At 49.4% G+C, this 23117-nt stretch overlaps 1 protein-coding gene across 1 annotated transcript in view; it reads left to right on the top strand.

Annotated features, from left to right (window-relative positions):
* The window catches only part of DNAH9 (dynein axonemal heavy chain 9), a 301339-nt gene that overhangs the window by 272927 nt on the left and 5295 nt on the right, over positions 1 to 23117 (top strand). Inside the window, exons 62-67 of the mRNA XM_029211821.1 lie at positions 463 to 590; positions 3137 to 3364; positions 7500 to 7691; positions 9074 to 9265; positions 11342 to 11512; positions 15870 to 16052. Of these exons, the coding sequence (XP_029067654.1) occupies positions 463 to 590; positions 3137 to 3364; positions 7500 to 7691; positions 9074 to 9265; positions 11342 to 11512; positions 15870 to 16052 (1094 nt within the window). The remainder of the gene's footprint in view (positions 1 to 462; positions 591 to 3136; positions 3365 to 7499; positions 7692 to 9073; positions 9266 to 11341; positions 11513 to 15869; positions 16053 to 23117) is intronic.

Raw genomic sequence — 23117 nt, 5'->3', positions numbered from 1 at the left:
TTCTAGATATGAGGACACGTAAGAGCTGGGCTCGTAACATCTTCTCCTGAGAATCCCTAACTCTCTGAAGACCTGTTCTGCCAGTTCCTCCCAGAGCACAGAGGGCCTCATTCCTGGTCTCCACCCTGAACTCCTTTCATAGGGTGCTGAAGGTCAGCGGCTACAGTAGCGAGTGACTTAATCCTTGTACAGGCAGATGGCAAGTGCCAGTTTTTAGTTGGCGGGGACTAAGTGAGGAGGGAGGGGTGAAGCATTTTGTCTAGACAAGTGCTTCCTTCTCTTTGGCAAAAAAAAGCTGGAAGATGCAGCAACCCTGCCCCATGAAGGAAGGTGGTCCGTGTGTGAGGTCAGGGTGCACGGCTTCCCGCAGCCTGCGATGGGGGAGCCGCGCGGAGGTGCGCGTTTCCTCGTGAGCACTCAATGGCATTAGAGGCAATAATGACCACTCCCTGCCCCTTTTAGGTAAAAAACTCGGATATACCTTCAACAACCGGAACTTTCACAACGTGTCTTTGGGCCAAGGACAGGAGGTAGTGGCTGAGGCTGTGCTGGACCTGGCTGCCAAGAAAGGTCACTGGGTTCTTTTGCAGGTACGACCCCTCTGCCCTGTTGGGGTCACTCTTGACCCCGTCCCTGGGTCAACCCCTGCAGTCCCTGGGCCACCTTTCCTTCCGTGCCCTCGTCCCTGACTTCCCAGGCTTCGCCTTCCAGTCCGGCCCCGTGTGTTCTGCTCCTCACCCCACCCTCAATTCCCTCCCTCTCCCCCCACTCCCTCTGGTTTCAATGGCACCCCCGTCCCGAAGGAGGCCTGTTCTCACAGCGCTGCATGCTCAGGAGACCGGCGTTCAGCTCGAGGCTGAATCCAGTGGCGGCTGCTGACCTCTTCCCAGGCGTTCCATGGAGCTCTTCTCTGCTCTGCCTTTCCATGTGTCACGTGTTACAGGCTCTTCATTACATGCGTGACTAGAACATCACACATATAACCAGGACCGAGCCTCTTCACTGAGAGTTCATGCTGGGGTCGGGAATCTGGAACACCTACCGTTATAGGAATACCTACAGCACTTCTTGTACATGTTTCACTAAACATGTACAAGAAGTAAAGGCTACCCCTCCCGAATCACGGCCTGTCCTCTTGTTCCCGTTTCCGCAGCTTGCATGGATCCTGGGGCTGTTGGGCGCAGAGCGAGTGGCTGACTCCTCTCTTCTCCCGCAGCCACCTCTGCGAGGGCACCCATGGCTACGTGGAAACCACTTTCGCTATGGCTGTGTCCTTCGCTGCATTTTCTTGGGGAAAGAGACATTCCTTATTTACCTCTGGCACCCAGCACACTACCGTGAACACAGTAGACACTCAACCAAAGCCCATGGGGTAAAAGAATCAATGAAGAAATCAGTGAAGGAAGGACACATGGAAAAGCCAGTCCCTCCCCTCCCATCTGGCTTTGATTACCGAGAACTTCCTGTGTCTCCTGATGACTCACTGTACACTTGTTGTTGTCGGGTTTTCATCCTTAATTATCCCATTATTTATTTGGAGCCTAGCAGCAGAGGGATCTGCTATTCCCTGGGACGCTTTTCCAGAAACGGTGGGAATCTAAGGAGAAAAGAGAATGACAGTGGGGTTCCTGCTTCCTCCCACTGGATCAGCTCGGTGCTGGGAGGATGTGACCTCCCCGACTGTCTCAGGCTCATTTGCCAAAGAGACCCCCTTCTGGGCACTAGCACCTTCAGGAACCCAGCCCCCCAGACAGTGAGCAGAGAACGTTTCCTCCCCCTGGTACCTACTGGCTGCCCTTATGTGGTTTCTGAGAGACCTCCAGGATGAAACTCAGACGCGGGGATTCCTGAAGCAGTGGCAGAGTTTCTCACTGCGGGCGGGGGGTGCTGCCTGGCTCATCGAGCCCTGGCTCTCCAGGCAGCCAGCAGACTCTCCGCTCCCATAGGGTGATGACAACTGAATGCTTTCATTTCACAGAGTTTCATTTCAGCAATCGCTGCGAACTCTTGCATAGCATTTCACAGTATACAAAGCCCTTTCAAATCCATTACCTTTGGTTATTTCCAGCAACCCTGGGTAATAAGTATGGAAAATATTATTGTTATTTCTCTTTTCATGGAAGAGAAAGTAGCACTCAGAGACCAGATTGCTGTGGCCCAAGCACTGTGCTCTGTGCCGATCTGTGTATTTAAGGCTCTGCAAGCAGGCTTCCTCAAATATGTATCAAGGAGCTTTTATCTATCCATCACAATGAAACAGATTGCAATGAAGCAAAGTGACTATCCTTGCTAGAGTGAAAAGTGCATGCTGCAAGGTAGTGCTAAGAAATAAATGTCGTTTTACACAGACAGACAGACAGAAAGGGATTTTGTTGGGGGAGGAGAAGGGCTCAAAGACCAGACAGAGGAGCTTGGGCTTGTAGTAGGAGCTTTCTCTGTCTGGGAGCAGCAGTGTCTCAGTGTGTTTTAGGAAGATAAGTTTGGCAACAATTAGCAGAATGGTTTCAAGAGGGGCAGGGGAGGAAGGAAAGCTAGCTAGAAGGAGTTTAAATCAGTGCTTTTCAAGTCTTAACATGCATACAAATCACTGGAGGATCTTATTAAAATCCACTAATTCAGTAAGTCTGAGTCTGCATTTCTAACTGGCTTCCAGGTAAGGCCAACATTGCTGATCCATGGGCCCCACTTTTGATCAAAGGCTCAAAAAAATCCAGGTGTCAGATATGGGGATCCGGATTTGGAATGTAACCACACATTAGACCCTTGAAGTGTGGCCCCCAGACCAGCAGCAGCTGCGGCATCACCCAAGAACTTGGTAGAAATGCGAGCCCTCAGGCCCTACCCTGGACCACCTGCATCAACCACTCTGGGATGAGGCCCGAGAATCTTTGTTTCAGCAAGCCCTCCAGGGGATCCCGATGCCTGGTCAAGTTTGAGATCCTTGTGCTAGAGAGACTTAGGACACCGAGGGAAAGGATTGAATTGCAGGATACAAGGGGTCCCCATTACTGGGAATCCCAAGACTCATGCTGGGATGTGATTTGTTTGAAAGTAAGGCCAGGTCCCTCCTCAAGCCGCCTTCCTGATAATTGTTTAAGCAGATGCCTGTAATCAAGGGGTCCTTCCTTCCCACCAGAACATCCACCTGGTGGCCAAGTGGCTCAGTACCCTGGAGAAGAAGCTGGAGGAGCACAGTGAGAACAGCCACCCAGAGTTCAGGGTCTTCATCAGTGCGGAGCCCGCGCCCTCCACTGAGGGCCACATCATCCCCCAGGGCATCCTGGAGAACTCCGTTAAGATCACCAACGAGCCTCCCACGGGCATGCACGCCAACCTGCACAGGGCCCTGGACAACTTCACTCAGGTAGGGGGCCCCGGGAGGGAGGGGAGAAGAGTGCCCCGCCTCACGAAGAGCAGATTCCCTGGGTGGGAGAGTTGCACACAGCTGGGGTGGGGTGGGGGACCGACTGGAGCAGTGCCCGGCGTGGGCGAAATGTGTCCCCTCTGCAAGTGACCTCCAGCCAGTGCCCGCCGAGTGCAGCCCTCAATTCCCAGATACGCCTGGGGGAGCCAAGCTTAGGGTGTTTCTTTGGCAAGAGGTGTAGGGGAGCTTTCTGCACACCTACAGGCTAACTGAATACTCCAAGATGGAGAAGGACAGAGTGCTGTAAATCTAATTGATGTGGCGCACTGGTCACACACTTACTAGCTAAACACACCGTCTTCAAGCAGGGGGCTGACACTCGTGTTCGGATGACGTCTGCATCTTGAGCATCAAGGGTTCAGGTAACCCAGGCAGCCGACGGTGGGGGTCTGGACTGGAATGTAACCGCGTGTTAGACTCACAAAGCGTGGCCTCCAGACCAGCAGCATCAGCATCACCTGGGCACTTGACGGGAATGCAAATTCTCAGGCCCCACCCTAGACCAAGTGAATCACACACTCTGGGGTGGGGCCCAGGCCTCTGCGCGCTAACTAGCCCTCCAGGGGATTCTATCCAACAGTCGACTTGGAGAACACTGTGCTAGTGAGACTTGGACTATCCAGGCACAGGGTTCAAACGCAGGCTACTACATGACTGGAATCTCTGTTACTGGGAACTCCAAGGCTCATGTAGTGGAGTATTTATTTAAAGCCAAGGCCAGGCCCATGGGTATATAAAGTACCGCTTTACGTACCCGTATATAAAGTAGCGCTTGCCAAGTCTGCAGCCCAGGCCTCTTGCATCTTCTCAGGAATGCATCCTTTCTGGTCGCTTCTTCTTTGGGGAGTCCCACCCTTCTGGGAAAGGGAGTATGCAAAGGTGTGAACACCAGGAGGATGGGGGCCACGGGGCCCACTTAACGTCCATCTCCCACTCTGGCCTTGGTGGAGTCCAAGGGCAGGGTTCTAGGATGGGTCCTCCCCGACATCATCCTGTCGTAACACCAGCGGGTCTCTAGCTTCACGGAACCCGTGCTCAAGCTCACTGCAAGCCCCAGATAGGTCATCTAGGTCGGCTGAAACAGGCCGTCCAGCAGGACAGCCATTCTAGCGAGCCCAGAATAAAGCAGCAGGAGCAGCAGCCCTTTGGGACTGACGTTAACATGAGATGAAGACCACGTGGCAGCCGAGTCTCGCGAGATTGCACTGACTGTCTGATACCCTCGTAGCAGCAGCCCAAAGGCCAACTTGCAGGGAAGCTTCCCCGGGATCTGAGAAGCGAAACTTATCCAGCCCCCTCCTCTTGCACTCACCTTTCCAACCCAGCTCCAAAACTCCCACATAATCTGGAGTAGAGAGCAGGGGAGCATTACCAGGAGACCTCAGATATCTTAGTTTGCTATTTTCCCTACAGAATACCTTCCCATTGCAACACGGTGCAGAAGGCAAGGTGCTTTTTTGTCCGGGGGCATTTTCTTTTCTCTTTTTTTATTTTTTCCTAAATAGGTCTTGACTTCTAGGTACTCTGTACCAGAGGTTAAAACTGCTCAGTTTTCTAGATTTTATATTCCATGTAGGGGAAATAGACATTCTTAACTTTGAAATCTACAGACTTCTTTACAGGAGGTTGTAGCTGGTTCTAAGCAAAGACATTTTTGCCCTGAAAAGGCATTGCGACCATAGCTCAACTGATGGGTGGATAAACAGAAGATGGTGAATCTATACACTGGAATGGTATCTGGCAATAAAAACAAAGCACTGGTACATGCTATAACATGGGTAAACCTTGAAAACATTATGCTAAATAAATGAAAGCAGCCGGACACAAAAGTTCTCATGTTGTATGACCCTGTTTATCGGGAATGTCTAGAACAGGCAGATCTGTAGAGACAGAAAGCAGACTAGGGATGGCCCGGGGCTGGGAAAGTGGGGAGTGGAGAGTGACAGTGAATGTGCATGTGGTTTCCTTTCAGGGTGATTAAATAGTCTAAAACTAGACTGTGGTGACGACCACACGGCCCTGTGAATATGCTAAAACCGTGGAAGCGTATACCTTAACTAGATGAGACGTGTGGTATGCGAATCATGTCTCAGTACAATTCAGTGGAAGAATCTTTTCGGGTACAGTGGTAGGGAATCCCCAGCTCTCCTGCCCTGAGGCTCTTGGACAGAGCCAGGGAAGGGAGCAGCAAGCTGCCTCACATGGAATAGCTTCTAATAATTAATATTATAAAACTCTGCCTCGGGGGGGGGGTATCATCTACAGCTACACCCGGCTTCATCTGCTCTGCCTCCCCATGGGCCCTCGCCCTTGGGCTTAACCCCCTGCAAGCCTAGGCTAGTCTGAGTGTCTTGGTTATCAAACAACTGGGAAATATATCCCAAGAGAGGCTGGCTTTTCCTGGAACATCCCTTCCACAACTGTTGGTGTTTGGGCCACTTATAGCCCTCTTCAGTCACTCATTCTGAGGAAGAGGGATAGCTTTATGAGTGGATTCATTGTTCACAAGAGTTTTAATGGTTTCCTTCTGCATTTACAAGTGCCCTGGAACCGTGGCCTGGTTCATACGCCTGTGACTCACTCTGTGCCTTCACAGCCCTAGTTCAGCCATTTATGGGACAAATTGCAGAACTGAGCTCTTTTTATCACTGCTTCCCTGACCCCTGTGCCATTCGGGGGTGATCATTTCTCTCTGACCTTCATGTGAGTATACACTGTCAACCAGCTTCAGCAAGTGTGGCTTCTTGTCTGTCTGCCTAAAGGCATTTTTCAGCAGGACTCGATTTTCCACATGTCAGAGGTAACACAGGAAACACCCTACATGTCTGCAGAGAGCAGCGCTGCCCAAAAAGCAGCTATTACCTTCTTGCTTGCACGAGGCAGCGACTTTGCCCTCTGTCCCACCTCTGACCTTTCACATCCGTACCTTCAAGGCAAGTATGGTACCCAACCAAGGCACCAGAGTGACCCCCACATATCCAGAAAGACAGGGAGACTGTGTCACGGGTTCTCCATGGAAAAAATCAGACCTCCCGGAAGCTTAACCTCTCCCGCCGCCTCCGCTCTCCTCCTCCCCAGGTAAGCGACGTCTAAGGGCCACTTCTTAGAAGAAATGCCAAGGCTGAACTCAGTCCAGTTCGTGTGAGCTTTCAAAGTGCCTCTTGTGGGCTCTACCTGCCACATCTTGCTCCTTCCTGAACAGAGAGGAGCTCACTCAGAGGACATGCTTAATTCCAAAGAATCCAGGGCTCTTGTCCTAACGGCCCTTCAAAATGCAGGTTTTCCCCTCCCCACCATCATCACCATCCCCCTTAAAATCTAAGCGCAATTCCACTGACTCCCTCTGGACTCTCTCTTGCTCCTCTTTTCTTCCATCTGTCCCGTCTTTCATCCTCTCTTCATGAGCCACGCCACCTCTCCCGCCTTATGCTTTGCAGTCGGGACCCCTAGGAGGTCTTGCTTCTGCAGCCACATGTCCGATCACCACTGCTCTGCTTCAGAGGAGGCATTAGGATGGGAAGGGCAGGGCACGGCACCCCTCAGCCTCTTGTGGCTCCGACTCCCACCCCCCACACTTCCCGCAGCTCCCCCAGCAGATGAGCCGTGGATTCTTCAGTCACACAGGCAGTAATTACACCTACTAAGATTCCATGATGGGCAAGAAAAACATGGCAGGAAGGAGGGAAATCAGAGATGATGCTGTGGGAGTCCCCTCCCACCTCCCAGCGCAAAGTGCCATTAACAGGACAAACACGATGCTCCCCTGGCCACTACCCCTTTTTCCGTTAGCTGTGCTTGGGAACCTCATTAGCACATCCATGTGTGTGAATTTGAACTGTAAACCAAACCCCGTTATAAGCTGAATCTAAACCTTAGCTCTGATTCTAGACTAAAACCCAGCCCCTCTGCAAGATCCCCTCAAACGCGATTCCATGCCTGTCCACAGAGCAACCCACGGTCCTGCTGGAGCTCAAACCCTCACGGGAACACAGCAGCCCTGCCATCCTAACCCACACCATGGCCTGCCCTGCATCACGGCAGCTCTGTGCTAACACCGAGCAACATTTCCTTTCAGGACACCCTGGAGTTGTGTTCCCGGGAGACAGAGTTTAAGAGCATCCTCTTTGCGCTTTGTTACCTTCACGCCGTGGTGGCAGAAAGAAGAAAGTTTGGGCCCCAGGGGTGGAATCGCTCCTACCCCTTCAACACTGGGGACCTCACCATCTCTGTGAACGTGCTCTACAACTTCCTGGAGGCCAACGTGAAGGTAAAGTTTCCAGCGGCGCGGAGTGGCTCGGGAGGGCACCTCTGAGAAGGATGATGTGGCATCAGCACGGCCAGAAAGGGGCGTGCTCACCGGGGCAGGTCTACACCCTCCCCAAGGGGAGTGAGCAAGTGCAAGTTTACCACAGGCGCAACCCCAGGGCCAGTGTGAGGCTGAGGAGTGAGTACCATGGTGGGTGGGGGGGCCCAAGAAAGCTCAGGAAGCCCAGTTAGTGCCTCACGCCTGGTGTGAGCCACCCACTGGTGTCAGTCTCAGGGCCCCCAGACCACCCTGTGCGCTCCCAGTGTTGCCGGGGGCGGTGATGGCAGGAAGAGACCCCACACTCACCTGATACGAACTCCCAATTTAACTCGCCAAGGCAGACCTTCTCGTGGTGCACGCAGCTCCTGGCGTGAGCACGGTCTTGCGGAAGTTAAAGAAGCTAAACTCTGGCCACACCTCGCCTCCCTTCTCCTCTGTCTGACGTCTCCATCCTACAAAACACACTAACAATCCACGCTCTTCCGGTTAAGGGCATGTGTACGCCATAAGGCTCTTCTGGTTCATGGACCAAACACAGCATCCCTTGGGGGACAATGAAGCCAGCCCAGAAGCAGTGCCTCTGCCTCCGGTTCCAGGGTCCTGGGAAGCCCACCACACAGCACACCAACCCTTCACCTGCCGCGGCCACGCGGCTTTCTCCAGGTGGCTTCCACCCCTGTCGCTAACACCCATGAACTTGTGTGCTGTATTTCATTCACTTTGAACTTTCCAAGGAGACGATTAATTAATATGCTAATTCATGGCAGGAAATGGGAAAAGTACCCATGCCCTCGCTTTCCTCCGTTCGACACTGGCATGATTAAAGGACCCATAGGTAGAGACTGACTTCACTGGCACAGTTAATGACTGTGAAAAAGGGAAGGCATGTGTGCAAGAGTGCTGGCGTCTTACCTCTTCTCACTCTTTTTTTTTTTTTTTTTTTTTTTTTTTGCGGTACGCGGGCCTCTCACTGCTGTGGCCTCTCCCGCTGCAGAGCACAGGCTCTGGACGCGCAGGTCCAGCGGCCATGGCTCACGGGCCCAGCCGCTCCGCACGTGGGATCTTCCCGGACCGGGGCACGAACCCATGTCCCCTGCATCGGCAGGCGGACTCCCAACCACTGCGCCACTAGGGAAGCCCTCTTCTCACTCTTTGATGTAATTCCTCCAGCGTTTAATGAACTCCCACGTGTGCCCGACCCCGCTGGGCACCAGGGGAGCTTGGATGAATAAGACATTGTTCCTAATCTCAAGAACCACCCTATCTTGTGGCTCACGCTCTGTCCACACATTGGGCCATCCCAAGGCCTGCATGGAGATCTTCCTTTCCTTCCCGTCTCTCAGGTCCCCTATGATGACTTGCGCTATCTCTTTGGTGAGATCATGTACGGAGGCCATATCACTGATGAGTGGGACAGGAGACTCTGCAGGACCTACCTGGAGGAATTCATCAAACCAGAAATGCTGGAAGGAGAGCTGTCCCTGGCCCCAGGGTTCCCCCTCCCAGGCAACATGGACTACAATGCTTACCACCAGGTAGGGACCTGGGTCTCTCCCCAAAGGACTGGAGATGTACATGCAGGGCCGGGGAAGCCCAGCTTAGAGAGCCGAGGTCACATCCAGCGTGGCTCTCAGCCTGTTCAACTTGAGAGCTACTATAGGATTTCTAGCCTCAAATTAGTGATAAAGTTGAACTTTTAGAGATCTTTTTATTCTTGATGTTTAGCTCCATCATTCTATTTGGTGCTCTTTTCTACAAACAACATCTCGGGCATTTATCTGATTATTTTCATTCAGGATATTGACACAACCATTAGGAGCAAAAATTTAGGTAAGAACTTAGCCAACTTTTGGTAAAGATTATATTAGTGGTTCTAAATATCTTCTTGTGGGCAGATCACTCACCCCTCCTATTCTCTGTTGGTTGCTGTGAACACAGACACACGTACCCATACCAAGAAAACATTCTCATGGAGTTTTTTCATACTCTCACTTTGGGTTTTCATTTTACTATTACTTCAGCTATTTTTTTTTTTTTTTTTTTTTTTTTTTTTGTGCGGTACGCGGGCCTCCCACCGCTGTGGCCTCTGCCGCCGCGGAGCACAGGCTCCGGACGCGCAGGCGCAGCGGCCACGGCCCACGGGCGCAGCCACACCGCGGCACGTGGGATCCTCCCGGACCGGGGCACGAACCCGCGTCCCCTGCATCGGCAGGCGGACCCCCAACCACTGCGCCACCAGGGAAGCCCACTTCAGCTATTTTTAAGGTGTGCATCTTTGCCTATTTACCCCACCATGAAAATGTATTAAAAAGGAATTCAAACAAAAAAACCTTTTTTGTTGCTTGACTTTTGAACATCCCTAAAAGAACTCTTGAATACCAAACTTAAGGGAAATAATGGTCATAGGAACATTAACTACAATCTTTAAACAAATTTTTAATTCCTAAAATTTAAGAAGGTAAGTCATAAAAGTTATTTGATCCAGAAAAACTAGGGCCTATGAGAAGAAATTAAAAACAATAATTCTCTTGAAAGTAAATAAAAGAATTTTTAAAATAAACGCTTTGAAGGCCTTAGCCAAGAAAGTTGTGCAAGAGCGTCCCCTACTGTCTGTGGAACAAATGCAGGTGATGGGCAATGATAACATGGTTTGCACATTTCCAGATGACTTCGGTAGAGTTACCCTTTCTCCATACCTCTCTTTAATCTGTCAGGAGATGCTTATAGGGCTTACCAGGAGTCCAGGAGTGTTCTGGGTGCCGGAAGAAATGCAAAAATAAACACGCAAATCTGCCTTTAAGGAGTGAGCCATCTTTTACTTAGACTAGATGTTACCAACACCAAGAAATCATCAAAGCTAAACCTGAGGGGTATTTTTTCGCTGTAATGGAGAGAATTGGCACAGAGTGCTCAGAAACATTTGGAGAAGGAAGTGAGCTTTACATGCTGGGGAGGATTTTTTAGGGATGGCAGCCTATGGCCCACCACAACTGACCACAGAGATGTGGTGTTTGGAGACACGTTGTTTTAAATGTTTTTAATTCGAATGCTTTCTGCCAGAAGCAAAGCTCACTTCATCCTACACCAGGATTCACACATTTATTTTGCATACATGGCCCCATGTTTGCATTCAGGTTTATCATCCCTGATTTAAATAAACAGAGGGGAGAGAAAAGGAAGTTAAGCAGGGAGGGCTGGGTAAAATTTCCAGGCAGGAAAAGTATCTCTGAGGGACTCTGAGAAGTCCTCCTTGTGTGTGGGGGGACAGGTGTAGGTCAGGGCACCGTGGGAGGGGCTGAGATTGGAGATGGATAAAGTCAGCTAAGCTTCCCCCAAAAGAATGAGCTCATGAATGTGGAGGTTCTGGAAAACCAGCCGGGCATACACAAACGGACGGTGTAAGGATGTGCCCTAACAGGTGGGCAGCACGCTGAGGTCGGCCACCATCGGTGAGTGGCGTCCCCCTGGAGGGCGTCCACCTGGAGGGCCAGAGGGGCCCCGGCGTCAGAGGCCTGCTCCGGCCCACTGACTGCCCTGCAGAGCACTAGTCAGGTGGGAGATGGGAGACACGTCTCGTTGGTTTTCAAGTGAGCTTGCCCTTGACTTTTTAGTACATCGACGCCGAGCTGCCCCCAGAGTCGCCGCATCTCTACGGGCTCCATCCGAACGCGGAGATCGGCTTCCTGACCCAGACTTCGGAGAAGCTCTTTCGCACGGTGCTGGAGCTGCAGCCCCGGGACAGCCAGGCCGGAGATGGAATGGGGTCCGCAAGAGAAGAAAAGGTATATGGAGGGGTTGCCCGAGATATTCTGGGGAGCCCAGGACTGCCGAGGTCGCCCTTTCTCCCGCCGGCCGCGTTGGGCTCCACAGCGCAGACTGCACGGCGTGCGTCTTCCCCGCGCATGGCTGGTCCAGCCTCGCCGCGCAGACCCTTCGCCTCCGAGGGACCCGGCGCAGTCACGTGACCAGGCGGGCCCTCGGGGTACCTGGTAGGACGTCCCTGCCGCTGGGTGTGGCAGTGCTTCACTCCTTCCCCCAAAGGCAGGTTTTATTCCGTTTGTCTGCCAAAGTGAAGAAAGGGCAGAGCTGAACAATCGTGGTTTGGGAACCTCGAAACGGACCTCATGGTTCCTTTCCCAAACTAAGTAATTATGGGTGGGGAGCTGTCCCTAGACACCCCACCCTCACTCCGCCAACTAGACGCTCGAGTGGACGAACTCGCTCCTCTTTAAGACGAAAATGCGGTCTCTTTGTGGGAAGGACAGTTAGTCCCCGAGTCTCCTAACGCACAGCTAGTGCTACTAAGCACAGGCCTTCCCGAAACTTCAGGAAGGTGGAGGGGAACTGTTGGGTGGAAAGCCAGAGGAGGGTGCCCTGTGGGTGTAAGGTGACCAGAGGCAACCTGGGAGCTCTGTTCCTGGTGAGGGCGCAGCAGAGGGCAGAAAAGGAAGGGGCTCAAAGTGAACCTTCTCTGTGATGCTTTCCTAAGACAAGGCAGTTCAGTTTCCAACAGATGCGTCTGCTTCACCCCACCTCCCCTCCAGAGTACTACCCGGATTCCTTTAGTTAGAGGTTCCCTTGTTACAAGGAAACGTACTTGGAAGATTAAGGATTAAAAAACCTGGAGAGTTATCGAAATTTTAGGCTTCAGGGATTGATTTTAGGAAAACAAACTGACTGATAGTAAAGGAGCTGGATGCTTGTTTAAAGGTATGGAGTGATGTCATTAAAATGAGTCTCAATTTTAATATGCCTCGGAATGAGCTAGGGAGCATCGATTCTGGGGTCTGGGGTTAGGCCCAGGAATTTGCAGCCCAGCGATTGTGATGCAGGTGAGCCTACTCTGAGAAAGCTGCTCTAAACCCCACTACTCAACCTCTTTTACTCTTTGATGCACAGGATATAATTTGAGAACAAAAGGAAGATAAGAAAGTTTATGTTGCCCAGAATCCAAACCACCTAGCATCAAAAATGTTCCTAGCTTAAAAATGAAAAGGCTGGGACTATGTGAGTAATAGGCTTAGGATTCTGTGGGCAGCATTAAAGGAAGCTTCTAGTTCTTGTCATGTCCCTTCTTCTGACCACCTCAAGAAATGGTGTGTGTGTGTTTGTGTATGTCAGAGATGAATGAAGTACGGTCACTTGCCAAACTCTGGAGAACCCAACTGCGACACAGATACCGGGAAGTGGGCAGATTTCGCTAATATACAGATATTACCCATGGAGGAAAAAGAAGGAGAGAGAAGAGGGGAAAGGGGAAAAGGACACAAAAGAAATTCACATAATAATACAAATGGCCAAGAAAAATAGTAAAATATTCTCAACATCGCTCATAACTAAATGGAGTTAAGTGAAATATTATTTTTCACACAATGGTAAAATTTTTTAAATGTGAGGATATCCAGTGGTGAGAACATAAGAAAAGATGTACTCCCAACTCTGTTAGTAGAGGTTTAAATTGTAGAGCAATCTGACAATAGCACCTAAAGTTTAAAATGTTCATATATTTTACTCATAATTCTATTCCTAGGAATTCAACCAGTGGAAACACTCAAAAGGGCACAGATGTTATGATATACTTCTTTATTGCAGGATTGTTTATAGGAGTAGAAATGATAAACAGACCAAATACCATCAATAGGGGGATGACTCAATAAATTATGCTATGCCAAAACAGTGAAATAATATATACTGTTAAAAAACAAGGTAAATCCATAAGTACTAGCAAGGGAATGTGTTCAAGATATATCATTAGGTGAGAAAAGCAAGCTGAGGGACTTCTCTGGCGGTCCAGTGGTTAAGACTCTGAGCTTCCACTGCTGGGGGCATGGATTCTATCCCTGGTTGGGGAACTAAGATCCCGCAGGCCACATGGTGTGGCCAAAAGAAAACAAAAACAAAACACAAAAAAAGCAAACTGAAAAATCTGTGTGTATTATGATTCCATTTGTGATAGAAAGAGAAGGAGGTGGGGAGGGAAGGGAGAGCGATGGAGGGAAGAGAAGCAGCAAGGCAGGAAGGAAGATATGGCAGATGTGATAAATATGGGGATGGGTGGATGGACAGATGGATGATGGATGGATGATGGATAGATAGGGTCATATGCATTGAAGGACACCTGCAGAAATTATAAACCAATAATTAACAGTGCTTTTTTTCCCCCTTTGAAGGAAGAGGCAAAATTGTGGGAGGATTTTGCTTCTAATGTCAGACGAATCTGTAATATTTAGATTTTTATGATAAGCATTTATTACTTTTCCAAAAGGAAAAAAAAACAGAGGTGTTTGCTTGAGGAAGTAAAGTAGACCACATCCCTTGGCATGCACTGCTCCCATCTGAAGTGTCCGCTCTATGTCTGTGGATTTGCTCCCTCCTCAGGCAGGGTCTCCAAATCCTCCAAAGCCTCATCAGTGACGGAAGAGAACTCTGTTTCCCCATGTTCAATGTGTTTTGAAACAGTAGCTCCAGACTATCTTTTCATTTCTTTGTGAATAATGTCCAAATGGCAGCTTGCTGATACAGGGCTGTTTCTTCAAATTCATCTCCAGAGACAGAACTATGATGTAGTTTTAGCCATTTGTCTTCTGTCTCAGCAGCAGCTTCCAGGTACTGTTAAAATTCCATTCCAGTTTTTGCTATGACAGAACCAGAGACCCATTTGTGACATGGTTATGAGCTTTTACTTTCTTTTCTTCTAACATCAGCTCTTTTCCTAGATAATGTATTGTCTGTTAACAATACAAGGCAAAATTAATATTAATAATCCTGTACATGTATAGGGTCCTTTGTAGCTTTCACATGCTGCCACATTCATCACCTCTTTTGGTTTGATCTCTTCACCAGCCCTGGGAGTTGGCAGGGGAGGGGGCAGTGGAGAAAGCTGCTCTTGGAAATTTTTAATAGATGAGAAAATTGAGGTCTAAATGACTTGCTTAAATTCACATGGGTGATACATAACAACTCCGTATTAACTCAGTCAGGGTTCTTTGGTTGCAAGGAACAGAGGCCAGTTTCGCTGAAATAGGCAAGAAATAGCTCACTGTATCAAAGGAATACACTGAAGAAAGGATAGAAACCACAGTGGCTCTGGGGTCCCAGGGAGAGAGAAGAGTGGACCATCACACTTCCCTCCACTTTCTGCACCTAAATCCTGGGCTTGAGATTCAATTTTCATGCTCCTGGAAAAGATCATCTGATTGGCCCACTTGAGTCAGTGGAGGGCTGGGCCCGGTGACTGTGCCTCAAAACAGTGGGAAAGAGGTAATTTCACAAAAGGAGACAGGGACCCGTCATTAGAAGAAGAGGGATGAGATGAACACACCAAAACGGCATCCACCACACACGTCCACCAGCTCTCCTGACTCCAGGAAGGGCTGGAACTGGAGCCCTGGCTCCCTCTCTCCCTCCCTCCAGCCCCTCTGCCAGCCACATGTTCTAGTAAGTCTGCACTTTCTCGTTTTTCCTTCTCTGCTGACAGAGCTCCTGGGCTTTACTCGTTTGCTTCAAAATGGCAGACTTAGCCTCCCAGTGCTTGCCCCCCAGACAGCCCAGAGTCTCGGTGCCTCAATTCCAATTTTCCTGGAGAGAGGCCCTGATTGTTCTAGCTCCCCTGGTCTGATTGGCTGACAGTCCGTGTGACAAAAGGGTCCGTGGGGTGTGGGAGGAGGTTTACGTGAGCTGTGGCGATGCTTCTTCCAGGACCCAAGGACAGGAACTGCAGTGCAGCCTCGTGGAAACTCCGAATGGAATGTTTCCATGTCTCCGTTACTGCTGCTCATCGCCGTGGCTTCCCGTGCTTCCAAATGACCGCCCTAGGCCCAAGTCTGTCCTATGCCCTCCTAGCTCGATTCCCACAGCTAGCAGGGTCAGTCTCTGGGTTTTTCAACTCCCAGTTCTCAGAAAGCCCTCTCTGTTCATCCTTTTCAGCTGGTCCCAGGAGTCACAGAGAGCTGGCCAGCCTATACGGGAGGCCTTGCTGAGGCTGGCCCTCAGCCCCTGACCCAGTTGGCCTCAGCAAGCGGGCAAGGGTATGCCCAGGGCACGGATGACTGGCATCTTTAGTGCCACGTGGCAGGGGAATGGAGGCCTTCTGGAGAAGTTGAACCCCGTCTTAACCCTGTGTTTCCTGTTGTGGGGCAGGTCAAGGCCGCCCTGGAAGAAATATTGGAGCGGGTGACAGATGAGTTTAACATCCCAGAGCTGATGGCCAAAGCAGAGGAGCGCACCCCCTACGTGGTCGTGGCACTCCAGGAGTGCGAACGGATGAACGTCCTCACCCGAGAGATTCAGCGCTCCCTGCGAGAGCTAGACCTCGGATTAAAGGTGGGCGAGGCTGGGGGCGGGGGAGGGAGGGCGTTGCCAGCAGGAACCCCTTGTGGGAAGAGCGCCAGGGGAGCTGGAGAGCAGTGGTCACAGTAGCCTCACTGCCTAAGAAGGTGCCACTCCTAGAAACCAGAGTCTGGCCAGGCTGCAGAGAGGGTGAGACAGGCTCCGAAGCTGGGAGCTGGGAAGGCAGAATGAGCTGTGACTGGCAAGCTGCCCGGGAGCCCATGCTCTGAGTGCCCAAGAGAAGAGAAGTCTTGATGCCCTGTGTCTTCTGCTGACGTGGGTGACGTTGCTTTCATGGGGCGTAGAAGTGTGTACCGCATCAAAGCACAGGTTCTAGACAGCCCTGCAACGCCTCCCAGCTCTGCTGCCTCCTCGCTGTGTGGCCTCAGAGTGACTTAGGTCTCCCTGCGTCTCAGTTTCTTCACCTGTAAAACAGGGATAGTGGTCCTACTTCATAGGGCTTTGGGAAGGATTCAATCAATAGGTTTGTGTAGAATGTTTAGAGCAAGGCCCAGCACGTGGCAAGTACCCAGAAGTGTAAGCTGATGGCGTATTATTACCACCCCGTCAGAGGAAAGGAAAGAACTTTAATCTTTTGCAACCCCATGGTTATCTGAAAGGCCCGAGATGCTGCACAAGCTCTGACGTTTCTCATGAGCGATGAAAGAGTCTATTATTTATACCACCAATTATGTAAGTAGATCACCATGAGATAATTCCATCAAGTGCCCAGCACAAAGCCAAACAGATCACCTGCATGATAGGTGAGTGGGAGGTCCTGCTGCCTTTGAGGAGCTGAGGAAAGTAACTGTTGTCAGTTTACACTGGCACATTTATTAAAATAATTGTAACCCCAGACAGAGGGAAAGTGAGAACCCAGTTTTGTAGGCAGCAGTGAAAGCTCAGCCCAGCCCTGGACGTCCAGGCCTGTGATGTGCTGCCGCCCTTGTGTCTGCCTCTTGGAGTCGTATAACCACTGTCACGGGTGCAGAGGACACACAACCATGAACGTCTTCACATGTAGTCACATAGAAACTATGAAGTAGACTGAGAAATCTGGGTGAGTTTTCTTCAGTCTGTTAATTCCCATTCGGCCCCAATATGGATAGAAGGAAATAAGGAGAAATGAGAGACGGGAAAGGATGTCGAAGGCTGAGGCTGTTTGGCAATGTTACCAAATTATGCGCCGGCTTGTAATCAAAGGAAATACAGAATTCCATAGAACAATCTTAAACGTAAATAAGGACCTTGCCGGTCATTTGATGTGGCTCGGTTCCCTAGGTACGCGGGTATATATTCATAATTATCTTGAGCTTGTTTGTTGCGGTCTTAGCTTAGTGAATCTGTGCAATTTGCTGCAGTCTATCTACCCATCCGACTTCCAATTCGTTCACTCATTTTTCTTTCAAGAGCCTTCGCTGCGGTTTGGTGTCATGGATCCCAGTGCGTGCCTGGGCGAGGATGAAGGGGTGGGGAGGGAGTTACTCTTTTCTTCCAGTCTAGCTCGAGCAGGGCTGGTGGATGGCCAGCCTCGGTGCTCTGCCCTTGGGGAGACAGCAGAGACTGACAGGGGAGCCTTCCTCTCCAGACGGACAGTCTGGCAGGAAAACGAGCATACAAATGGATTACAGTACCAGGCAGGATTGATTCAGTGCCACACAGAGAGAGGTGCGAGAAGAAAGGAAGAAATAAGTATGTGGAATCAGGGATGGCCCCAGCGGAGAAGTGGCATGCAGGGGGCTTTGGAGGAAGAGTAGGATTATGACATGTGGCAATAAGAAGAATCTTCTAGAAGTCCCAAGGTGAGGAACCCTAAGCCTGTTCTAAGAGTTAACTTAGTTTGGCTGGAGCAGAGGGTCCCCCAGGTGAGTAAGAGTGATATGGTGAACTTCTAAAGGTGACTGGTGGTGACAACATTGACCCAGAAGCAGTCAGGACAACGGTCTGTTGCCTTTTTCTCCTGGTCCCCTGTGAGCGGGGGGACAGACAGAGCAATCTCCGCTTAAAAACGCTGTCATGAAAACCCAGTCTCATTAGGATAGGGTCCCAAACTGGCCTGGTCATCAGACTCCCTGGGGGCGTCATTCCAATATGTGTTCCTATCTCCACCCTCCAGTCCCACCAACCTGTGGAGCTGGGGTCTGTCTGGAAACCTATATTTTTAGCCAGCAGATGGGTAATTCTTGTGGCGAGACAAGTTTGTGAATCGCATTAAGGCAAGTAGGTAGAAGAAAAGATGGACAGATGTCTTCATGGAACAGTGAAGGTGCAAGAGGACAGCGGCAGAGTTCAGAGAAGGAAAAGTTTCCAAGTCTGGGGAAGAGGCTAAGCTGAGCTGCAAGAAATGGGAGTCAGAGAGGAAACGGCTGAAGGGAGCAACTGAAACAGGAGGGGTTCACAGGACAGCCTGGCATGTGCGGGAGACGTGAGGGCCCCACTGGACAGCAGCTGGTACATGGAGCGGTGAGGAACTCACATCCCAGCTCCCAGCGGAACATGGAAGGGGAAGCATAATGGGAGGAGAGGAAAATCTGAGCGACGTTTTCCTTCCGGTCCTTTCTTTCTCTTTAACAGTCACTTTGAAGTTCTAGGACTGTTTTAGGTGGAGCACAGGGAGACATGGGGCAACCCACACTACCCAGCACATCAAACAGACAAACCCAAATGCCCTGCCCAGACTGGGCACCAAATTAGAAAATGTCTGACTTTTCAAGTCATTAAGTCAATACCCTTAGCATTTTTTATTATGAAATTTTTATTCATAGTTGGCTGGATGGGAAAGCATAATGCTACCCAAAAGTACTGGCTGAATTGAAAGGCACAGCTCTCTAATCCCTGAGGACTGTGGGAGCCCACAGCACACAGAAGTGGCCACCTGGGAGAGGTCTACCAGCCACAACCGTGTCCCCACAGAGAAGAATTCAGGAGAGTCAGACATCTGGCTCTCAGCCTTACACAATGAAGAGCCAGGTCCTGTGAGCATCCCAGAGCTGATTGGTCAGAGGTACTGACTCCCACTAACCAAATGCACAAAAGCCTGATGTACAAAACTCCCAAATGCCAGTTTATTCCTTTACAATCCTTTACAACTAGGTATAACTTTCAAAGCGCCATTGACTGATGGCAGCCTGCCCAGAAAAATCTCTACCTGTGTTGGAAAACTACAAGAGAAGCTGGATTCTTATGCACTGTCCAGTATGGTAGCCACTAACAACAGGTTAACACTTGAAATGTGGCTAGTCCAAACTGAAATGTGTTGTAAGTTTAAATTAAATGCCATATTTCAAAGATATGTTATATTGCTTAAATATTGAAATATTTGACATTTTAAATCTATAAAGTTAAGTTAATCTATTAAGTTAAATAACATATTATGAAAATTAAATTCATCTTTTTCTTTTTATTTATTTATTTATTTTTTTTTTGCGGTATGCAGGCCTCTCACTGCTGTGGCCTCTCCCGTTGCGGAGCACAGGCTCCGGACGCGCAGGCTCAGCAGCCATGGCTCACGGGCCCAGCCGCTCCGCGGCATGTGGGATCTTCCCGGACCGGGGCACGAACCCGTGTCCCCTGCATCGGCAGGTGGACTCTCAACCACTGCACCACCAGGGAAGCCCCTCTTTTTATTTTTTTAATGTAGCTACTAGAAAATGTAAAATTACACACATGTAATTTTGTGAATTTTAAATGTAAAATTACCCATTCACAACTTGCATTGTATTTCATTTGGGCAGTGCTCTCTTAGATGGAGTCATGGCCAGCCCAGAATCTGGGGCTGGGAACTATTTTCTATTATTCAGATATTTTATGGCATCAAACATTTCCCCCCTATGCTTCAGTGGCTAATTGCCCCTCCTAATTGACAAATTCTGTTTTTCTAAACATGTGAAAGATGTTCAGTCTTAAAGCCCAACTTGCTGACTTGGGGAACCGCTCTGGCTCTTTACTCTCATCCGTTGACTCTCATGTGTTGACTTAATAGTTCAGGTTTTGCTTTGGCCCTTTAGTGACATACGGTCACCACCCCACAGGCAGCTGCCCTGGCCCACATGTCTGCTAGAGTGCACAGATGGACCAGCTGCGGTCACCCGCAGTCTGGACGCCAGACTGGGAAGGGTGGAACCCACATAATTCCCACTTCCCTCCACATCTCTTTGCCTCCCGGTGTTTCATTCATGTGAAAGCTGGTTGCAAAGACCACCTTCAGAGGGAAGAAAAAGCAGACAGGGGCTGACCCTCAGAACAAGGTGCAGCCTGCAGCCCCTGGAGAAGGGCATATGTGGGCGTTGCTGACCCCACATGACGGACGCTGGCCACGTGCCTGCGAGCCCAGAGCACCGGCCACTTCTGACCCTCCAGAGATGCCCTTTACAGATGGACATTCCTGGCCATCCAGAGGCTGGAGTCCTTAGGTTTGGAATGGAGCCTTTGAATCCGCGCTTTTAACAAGCGCACTGACTTAAAGCAATGAAGGCCTAGAGGGCAAACCAGGTTTTTATCTTATATTCTACCTAAGAAAGACTTTGAAAGCATTTATTTATAGGGACAAAAAAAGTGGTTAAGACCACATCCAGGTAGCCCTCATACCCACCATGAAGCGCCCCCCAGTCTTTAGTTCTCCCTGCTTTCCCTGCAATATGGACATGGAACAAGCCAGTAACACAGGATCCTGAACTACGTCATCTTCTTAAGGATTTAGTGTTCTCTTTGTGAGTTTTCTTTTTGTCGACTCTTGACCTATAAGCACATAAGTGCAGACATTATTAATCCGTGTTCCACGGGATCCAGGCAGGGGGAGTTTGAGGAGGTCAGGCTTGAGCAGATGGAAGCAGGTTTCTCTCACGGGGAGCTGGAGTCTTTACAAAAGGCCTGCTTACCCACAGTTTGGCCCAGAAACTTCCGGTCTGCCCACCCCGCCTCCACCAATCTGGCAGCACCTGAGGAAACGAATTTTCTCTGAACACCTTTTAGGAAACGCTGTCCCAGAGTCTGTAGGTTTATTCCTCTTTTCCTAAGAAAGGGACCCATATTACACTGAGTGAATTTGGAGTGGGGTTCTCTCTGGTTTCTTCTCAACCCCTCCTCTGAAAGTGAGTCATTTCTATGTCCACTCAAGGTCATGGGCAGATCTGAGTTCAGCACCCTAACCACAAGGTGAACGACTTCTTCTTTTCCTAAATCGTTCCTGCTTCACTCTCAAACGGGCAGAACCTAAGAGCACATTCTTTAAGGCTCCATCGCTCATACTTTCAATTAGTAAATGCAAAATCATTGTCAGAATAACTTCTAAGCAGATAGAAATTTTTAAGAAAGCCAAGTTACACATTTTATGCTTCCCTGCTGTCAAAATGATTTTAGATTTCTGAAGAGTGTTAAGTATTGCATATACATTTTTTTTATTATCAGATTTTATTTTTAGAGCAGTTGTAGGTTCACAGCAAAATTGAGCAGAAGGCGGAGTTCCCATATCCCCCTCCCCCGACCACACCCAGCCTCCCCATCATCAACACCCCCAGCAGAGTGGCCCATCTGTTACAGCTGGTAAATCTACCCCGACCCCTCACAATCAACAAAGTCTCCTGTAGTTCACATTAGGGTTCACTCTGGGTGGTGTACGTTCTACGGATTTGGACAAATGTGTAACGACATGGATCCGCTGTTTTAGTGTCTTACAGGAGAGTTTCACTGCCCTAATATTGCATATATTTTAATTTAAGCACATGATTTCTTCTTGCAATGAGTGTCAGAGAAATAGAGGCTTATGGGACCTCACCGTTTTCAGAAGTGGCACATCTCTGTGTAAGGCACGGTCACACCGAGTAAGTGATTGAATTAGCCGGGGATGATAACCAGGCAACAAAGGACTTCTCTGTACCAGCAAACAACTGTGGCTGGCAGAGTCCAGGGCTCCATGTGAGTTCATCTCTATTTGTCTCTCTGCCGCGGCCCTCAGAGATGTGCCAAAGGACCGGGACATTTTCATCCTACTTTTTCCAGTAGTGCTGGCCCAGTCCTGTTAGGTCAGTTGTGGGATGATTCCAGGGCGGGGGACCTTACCTCCCCACCAACTCACATGGCCAACAACATTCACAGGTGCAAAAAACTTCCACAGACACACCCCGACTCAAAACAACCCAAAACAATTCTGTGGGGAAGCAAATTTATTTGGTGTATTATTTATAAAAGCACTTTATAATTATGTGAGTTAATTGGCCATTGAAAACTTAAAATTTTTATTTTAAAAGGAAAAATAAATAACGGCCTATATCTTTTTCCTTTTAAGTCTATTGGACTTTATTTTTTTGTAATGAGTCTTGATTTGTCTACATATCTTCTTGTCTGCAGTTTAGCCAGCGTGTACTATTATATGCCCATAAAGATGTTTTATTAAAACTGCAACATACAGAATTTTTAACACAACCCTGGCAAAAACACATACACTACAGTTTAATTACCAAACAGAAAACTAGGCCTTTCTGTTTAGAGCAGTGCTGTCCAATAGAACCCTCTGTAATGATGAGAAGGTTCCATATCTGTGCTAAGGGCACGGTGCCTGCTGATGACATGAAATGTAGCTAATGTGACTGATAACCTTATAATTTTAACTCACTTGTGCTTAAATAGCTTCATAGGACTGATGGTCATCACATCAGACACGGCAAGCCTTACTGGGTACCCTAACCCCCGTGCAGACGCCGCTGCAGTGGAAACGACACCTTCAAGAAATTGCAGATCCTTGGCATAACTAAGGTTACAAAGTTTAATTTAAAGATGGTTTTCAATGTACATCTTCCTTTACAGATTTCATCTAGCAATTGGAAGAGGATTCCTCCTTCGCTGGAGGAGAACGGAGGAGCCCAAGCTTTAGGGTAGGGTGGAATCAGCATGGAACCCACAGGTGGCTTGAGGTCTGTAGTGGACCTAAACTACTGTCAGTAGATACGTGTAGACTCTGATACCACAGGAGTGGGGAGACGACCAGTCTCTGTGAGACAAACCTTGCAGATCAAGTACTAGACAGGGACTGTCATTGTGTCACCGACCCCAGCCGTCATCTCC

Source organism: Monodon monoceros, unplaced genomic scaffold, assembly GCF_005190385.1.
Source record: "Monodon monoceros isolate NGI ecotype Baffin Bay Population unplaced genomic scaffold, NGI_Narwhal_1 Super_Scaffold_9, whole genome shotgun sequence".
Classification (NCBI taxonomy): Eukaryota; Metazoa; Chordata; class Mammalia; order Artiodactyla; family Monodontidae; genus Monodon; species Monodon monoceros.
The sequence above is the reverse complement of the archived record's forward strand: the minus strand, read 5'-3'. Positions and strand labels throughout refer to the sequence as shown.